Here is a 7,361-nt window from a genome sequence, read left to right as displayed (position 1 = left end):
GTTCTCAGTTATGATTTCTTCAAATATGTTTTCTCATCCTCTGTCCCTCTCGGCATCCTCTGGAACCTCAATTAAATGTAAATTTTTCCTTCTGAGGCTGTCATTTATTTCCCTTAACCTTTCCTCATGGTCTTTTAGCTGTTTTTCTCAGCTTCCTTCCTTGCCATCAACTTGTCTTCTATGTCACTTACTCTTTCTTCTCCCTCATTAACATTCACCGTTAGTACCTCCAGTTTGGATTGCATCTCATTTAATTGATTTTTAATTTTAGCCTGATTAGATCTTAATTCTGCAGTCATGAAGTCTCTTGAGTCCTTTATGCTTTTTTTTCCAGAGCCACCAGTAGCTTTATAATTGTGCTTCTGAATTGGCTTTCTAACATTGAATTGTAATCCAAATTCTGTAACTCTGTGGCAGAGACTACTGTTTCTGCTTCTTTCTTTTGTGGTGAGTTCTTCCTTCTAGTCATTTTGTTCAGTGCAGAGTGGCTGTATGAGTGGGAAGAGTCAAGAATATCAGCCATGATCTACGTTAATTTCGCCCTAGATGATTCTGATGAGTTCAAAGACTATAAAATGAAAACAAAGATTAGAACAAAATAAAACAAAAGGACCACTAAGGTGAAAAACAAAATTTAAGACCAAGTAGTAAAAAATAAAAGGCCAAGAATCCCAAATAAGAAGAGATAAAAAAAAGGAGAAGAAATAAAAAGGGAGGACTGGGAGATAGTGGTGGTGACAAAGCATACTAGAGGGAGAATGTAGCCTACCTGAGTGGTTCTAGAGGGTGAGTATGGTTCTGCATATATTAAGTTCTATATGTTAGAAGATGCTCAGTCTGAAATTTATATAAACCAGAAATACTTGTAGAAGGCCCTAACATTGACCACCAAAACATAAATGAGATAAAAGCGGGGGCAGGATGGGATTGAGCAATGTCACAGAATAAACCAGCATGGTATACCACTTGGTTCCGGGTACATGCTGGTCATGTTTTAGAATGTATTAACTTTCACCACTGTAGAACAAAATGAAGCAGAGAAAACAAAACAAGAACAAAACAAAACAAAAAACATATCTTGTATATCTCCCAAAATTAAGTTGAGTGTGTTGAAGGGAATCTAGAAGTGGAACATATATCTAGAACCTGTAATTGTAGAAATATGAGAGTCAAAAAGGGAGAATCTTGAAAATGAAGAGGTGGTAAAATATTGTAGTTAAGGTGGGAAAAGAGAAAAAAATTCAAAATTTACAGTCTTATATAAAAACGAGTTATAATGGAAAAAGGAAGAAAAAAATAGGAGGGGTACCCTCTGGTTCTATATACTGTAAATCCCTCAACTTCCCCTGGAAGTTTCCAGCCCTTCTTGGTCAAGATCTTGCTCTTCCCCTGTCTTCCCAGCTGGTCTTCTAGGGGGAAGGGCCTGCTTTGCTGATTCTCAGGTGTGTGCACCTGGGAGAGCTGCCCCGCCCCCTCCTGGGTGCCGGGCTCAGTGGGAGCTGTTTACCCCGTGAGGCCCCTGTTCCCTGACAGCCCTGCCCCCCACCCGCCAGGCACAAGGTGAAACAAGGAGGAACAACAACACTGAGGGTGGCCAGGTCTCCAGCTCTGGAGTAAGCTCCCTGCAGTAACTACCACAGTCCCCCAGTTCGCACTGGCCTAGGTGCTCCGGGGGCAGGGGGCACTGATCTGCACAGCTTGGGGGTGCCCAGTGGCAGGAGAGTCCTCGCTATCCTGTGCCCTCCCCGCCTCCACCTGTCCCGGGGAGAGTGCAGGATCCTGGGCTGTGTCCACTGGCACCCTGGGATCCAGGGTCTGCACTGCTGGAATTGCACTCCGGGGGCGTGGTTCCCAAAGGCACCAGGGGACAGACACCTCCACCTGGATCCCCCGCCTGACCAACAGGCTTCTCCCGGGTTCCCTGTTGGGCCCGGGTGTGTGGCTTGCTCTCCCCTGGGGTGCACTTCCTCTGTTAGTGACTCCGGGAAACTGGAGGCTCCACTGCCTTCTCCTGCAATTCTGCTCGATTTCCCTGTCAGGTGCCTTTCCATCCAGGAAGAATCCTATGCGGACTTTTTAAAGTTCCTGCTTCTCTGGGGTTGGGCTTTCCTGTCTCGGAGCTTTTGCTGCCTGGCTTTAGCCTGACTCCTCACGGGGCCCCTCCCCGTGATTCTTTTTTATTTTTTTTCCGCCTTCTTACCTTGTTAGAAGTGAAAACCATTCTCTCTGTAGCATTCCAGCTGTTCTCTCTTCAAATCTCATGTCAAATTCATAGGTTTTCAGGATGGTTTGAAAGTAATCTAGGTAAGATGGTGGGGCCACATGAGTTAAGGACCCCTACTCCTCCGCCATCTCCTCAACTCCCCCATGTATCCTATTCTTTGTAAACTCACTGGCACAACCCTCCTTCCGTGCAATCCATACATTGCATGTATTAATGCAATGGTTACATTGCATGTATTAATCTGATTAACTCTGGTTAGGGAATGGCTTTTTTTAATAAATTAATTTTTTATTGGTGTTCAATTTACCAACATACAGAATAACACCCAGTGCTCATCCCGTCAAGTGTCCCCTTCAGTGCCTGTCACCCATTCACCCCCACCCCCCACCCTCCACCCCTTCCCCCACCCCTAGTTCGTTTCCCAGAGTTAGGAGTCTTTATGTTCTGTCTCCCTTTCTGATATTTCCCACACATTTCTTCTCCCTTCCCTTATATTCCCTTTCACTATTATTTATATAGGGAATGACTTTTATTTTCAGTACAGCATATCTGTTCTCTTTCCAGTCAACAGCAGAGGCTAATTCCAAGTTCCAGGCCCCAGAACCCATATCTACAGGTGCTAATGTCAACTACCCCTGCCCCCCACGACATGGACACCTCCCCAGGAGTTTCCTGAGAGCCTCAGCCACTTCCTTGTTCCTCAAGCTGTAGATAAGTGGGTTGAGCATAGGGGTGACCATTGTATAGAAAGCCGAGACCACCTTGTCCTGCTTGGAGGAGTGGTATGCCTGAGGCCGCATGTAGGTGATCATGGCAGCCCCATAAAAGAGAGAGACCACTGCCATGTGAGAGGAGCAGGTAGCAAAGGCCTTCTGTCGACCTTCAGCAGAACGCATGTGGAGCACTGCTACCAGGATCCGCAGGTAGGAAGCCGAGATGACAGAGAAGGGCAGGAGCAGCATTAGGATACAACAGACATAGATCATGGTCTCATAGAGGGAGGTGTCAGCACAGGCCAACTTCAGTATGGCAGGGACCTCACAGAAGAAGTGGTCGATCTCCTGTGAGCCACAGTAAGGGAAACGCAGGGTAAAAATGGCCTGGATCAGTCCATCCACCAGGCCAAAGAGCCAGGACCCTGCCACCATAAGCCAGCAGACATGGCGGCTCATGACCACTGAGTACCTCAGTGGGTTGCTGATGGCCACATAGCGGTCATAGGCCATGAAGGCCAGCAGGAAGCATTCATCCCCCAGGAGAGTGAGAAAGAAGAGGATCTGGAGCCCACAGCCTGTGAAGGAGATGGATCCATGGCCCAGGAGGAAGTTGGTGGCCATCCGTGGCACAATGGTGGAGATGAGCATAAGGTCCATGAGTGACAGCCAGCTGAGGAAGAAGTACATAGGGCTGTGCAGGCGGGAGTCAACATTGATGAGGAGGATCATGAGCCCATTGCCAGAGAGGGCCACCAGGAACATTACTATTATGATGGAAAAAAGGAGGAGGTGCAGTGGGGAGTGGGTGAAAAGGCCCAGGAGGATGAACTGGGAGATTAGAGTCTGGTTTCCCGCCCAGACCATTGCTCCTGCAGAGAAATGTGCCAGACAAAGGGTTGGAATCTGGAAGCAGGAGGCATATGTTTAGTGTCACAATACTGAGGGCATCAAAACTGTGCCCAATGTGTTGTCCTCTTTAAATGTTACTTGGTTTAGAATAAACTCTTCAAGTTTCTCTCTCACTCTCTCTCACTTTTTGTTTCAGAGGTAAAGAGTAGTAATTCATCAGTTGCAACAATACCCACTGCTCATTATATAAACTGCCCTCATTTTCTTGAAGATTTTATTTATTTATTCATAGGAGACACACAGAGAGAAAGGCAGAGATACAGGCAAAGGGAAAAGCAGGCTCACTATGGGGATCCTTTTTCTTCTTTTATTTTAATTGGAGTTTGATTTGCCAACATAGAGTATAACGCCCAGTGCTCATCCTGTCAAGTGCCCCCCTCAGTGCCCAACACCCAGTCACACCATCCCCCCCACTCACCTCCCCTTGCACTGCCCCTTGTTTGTTTCTCCAAGTTGGAGTCTCTCATGTTCTGTCATTCTCACTAATATTTTCACTCATTTTGTCTCCTTTCTCTTTATTCCAGTTCACAATTTTTTATATTCCCCAAATGAATGAAACCATATAATGTTTGTCCTTCTCCGATTGACTTACTTCACTCAGCATAATACCCCCAAGGACATTTTTTTAAGTTTTTTTTTTTTTTTTTTACACAGAGCTGTGAGATGAGAAAACCTCAGGGATAAGAAGCTATTGAGGAGTTTTATTTTTTTGTCCTTTTTTTACTGGAATTCAATTTGATAACATATAGCATAACACCCAGTGCTCATCCCATGAAGTGCCCCCCTCAGTGCCCATCACCCAGTCACCCCAACCCCCCCACCCACCTCCCTTTCCACTACCCCTTGTTCATTTTCCAGAGTTAAGAGTCTCTCAGGTTCTGTCATCCTCACTGATATTTTCACTCATTTTCTCTACTTTCCCCTTTAGTTCCTTTCACTGTTATTTATATTCCCGAAATGAATGAGACCATATAATGTTTGTCCTTCTCCAATGAAGAATCCTAACTCTGAGAAACAAACGAGGGGTGGTGGAAGGGGAGGAGGGCAGGGGGTGGAGGTGAATGGGTGACGGGCACTGAGGGGGGCACTTGACGGGATGAGCACTGGGTGTTATTCTGTATGTTGGTAAATTGAACACCAATAAAAAAATAAATTTATTATTAAATAAATAAATAAATAAATAAATAAATAAATAGTTTTAATTAATTTATTTATTTTAGCACTCTCTGCCCCCCAACATGGGACTCAGACTCATGGCTCCTAAGATCAAGAGTCACGTGTTCCTCTGACTGAGCCAGTCAGCCAAGACCGGGCTTTAAAAAAAAATTTTTGTATATTTTTTTATTGGAGTTGATTTGCCAACAGAGAGCATAACACCCAGTGCTCATCTCATTAAGCAGGCGCCTCGGTACCCATCACCCAGAAATCCCATCCTCCTGCCCACCTCTCCTTCCACTACCCTTGTTCATTTATCAGAGTTAGGAGTCTCTCATGTTCTGTCACACTCTCTGATATCTGAACTCATTTTCTCTCCTTTCCCCTATAATCCCATTCATTATTTTTTATATTCCCCGAATGAATGAAACCATATAATGTTTGTCTTTCTCCGATTGACTTACTTCACTCAGCATAATACCCTCAGTACCATCAACATCGAAGCAAATGGTGGGTATTTGTTATTTCTAATGGCTGAGTAATATTCCATTGTATACATAAACCACATCTTCTTTATCCATTCATCTTTTGATGGAGACCGAGGCTCCTTCCACAGTTTGGCTATTGTGGACATGTCTGCTATAAACATCGGGGTGCAGGTGTCCCGGTGTTTCATTGCATCTGTATCTTTGGGGTAAATCCCCAGCAGTGCAATTGCTGGGTCTAGGGCAGGTCTATTTTTAACTCTTTGAGGAACTGCCACACAGTTTTCCAGAGTGGCTGCGCCATTTCACATTTCACATTCCCACCAACAGTGTAAGAGGGTTGGTTCCCTTTTCTCCGCATCCTCTCCAACATTTGTGGTTTCCTGCCTTGTTAATTTTCTCCATTCTCTATCTCATTGTGGTTTTGATTTGTATTTCCCTGATGGCAAGTGACGCAGAGCATTTTCTCATGTGTTTGATGGCCATGTGTATGTCTTCTTTGGTGAAAGTTCTATTCATGATTTTGCCCATTTCATGATTAGTTTTTTTTTTTGTTTCTTTGCGGTTGAGTTTAATAAGTTTGTAATAAATCTTGGATACTAACCCTTTATCAGATATGTGGTTTGCAAATATCTTCTCCCATTCTGTAGGTTGTCTTTTTTTGTATATTTTTATTGGGTTTGATTTGCCAATATATAGCAAAACACCCAGTGCTCATCCTGTTGAGTGCCCCCCTCAGTGCCTGTCAACAGTTACCCCAACTCCCTGCCCACCTCCCTTTCCACCACCCCTTGTTTGTTTACCAGAGTTAGGAGTCTCTCATGTTCTGTCACCCTGACTGATATTTCCCACTCATTTTCTCTCCTTTCCCCTAGATTTTCTTTCACTATTTTTTATTGATCCCAAATGAATGAGACCATATAATGTTTGTCCTTCTCCAAATGACTTACTTCACTCACCATAATACCCTCAGTCCAATACACGTTGAAGCAAATGGTGGGTATTTGTCGTTTCTAATCCTGAATAATATTCCATTGTTTATACCACATCTTCTTTATGAATTCATCTGTCGAAAGAAATCAAGGATCCTTCCACAGTTTGACTATTGTGAACATTGCTGCTATAAACATTGGGGTACAGGTGTCCTGCCGTTTCAGTGCATCAATAACTTTGGGGTAAATCCCCAGCAGTGCAATTGCTGGGTCATAAAGCAGTTCTTTTTAAACTCTTTGAGGAATCTCCACACAATTTTCCAGAGGGTCTGTACCAGTCCACATTCCCACCAACAGTGTAAGAGGGTTCCCTTTTCTCTGCATCCTCTCCAACATTTGTGGTTTCCTGCCTTGTTAATTTTCCCCATTCTCACTGGTGTGAGGTGGTATCTCATTGTGGTTTTGATTTGTATTTCCATGACGACAAGTGATGCGGAGCATTTCCTCATGTGCTTGTTGGAATGCGTATGGCTTCTTTGGTGAAATTTCTGTTCGTGTCTTTTGCCCTTTTCAATTGGATTGTTTGTTTCTTGGGTGTTGAGTTTAATAAGTACTTTATAGATCTTGGATAGTAGCCCTTTAAATGATATATCATTTGCAAATATCTTCCCATTCTGTAGGCTATCTTTTAGTTTTGTTGACAGTTTCTTTTGCTGTGCAGAAGCTTTTTATCTTGATTAAATCCCAATAGTTCATTTTTGCTTTTGTTTTCCTTGCCTTCATAGATGTATCTTGCAAGAAGTTGCTGTGGCTAAGTTCCAAAAGGGTGTTGCCTGTGTTCTCCTCTGAGACTTTGATGGATTCTTGTATCACATTTAGATCTTTCATCCATTTTGAGTTGATCTTTGTGTATGGTGTAAGAGAATGGTCTAGTTTCATT

General features: G+C 43.8%; 1 protein-coding gene across 1 annotated transcript; it reads right to left on the bottom strand.

Moving 5' to 3' along the window:
- Positions 1–2,853: 2,853 nt before the first annotated feature.
- On the bottom strand, positions 2,854–3,804 carry LOC129494660 (olfactory receptor 56-like). Its single transcript, XM_055301547.1, has one exon. It carries the CDS (start codon positions 3,802–3,804, stop codon positions 2,854–2,856), a length of 951 nt encoding a protein of 316 aa, XP_055157522.1.
- Between the last annotated feature and the right edge of the window lie 3,557 nt (positions 3,805–7,361).

This window comes from Nyctereutes procyonoides, unplaced genomic scaffold (assembly GCF_905146905.1).
Source record: "Nyctereutes procyonoides isolate TBG_1078 unplaced genomic scaffold, NYPRO_anot_genome, whole genome shotgun sequence".
Classification (NCBI taxonomy): Eukaryota; Metazoa; Chordata; class Mammalia; order Carnivora; family Canidae; genus Nyctereutes; species Nyctereutes procyonoides.
Note: the sequence above shows the minus strand (reverse complement) of the source record. Positions and strands in the feature narration are given on the sequence as shown.

Bases quoted from the DNA above. Each gene is read 5' to 3' on its own strand.
- LOC129494660 (XM_055301547.1), bottom strand. From the start codon at position 3,804: ATGGTCTGGGCGGGAAACCAGACTCTAATCTCCCAGTTCATCCTCCTG.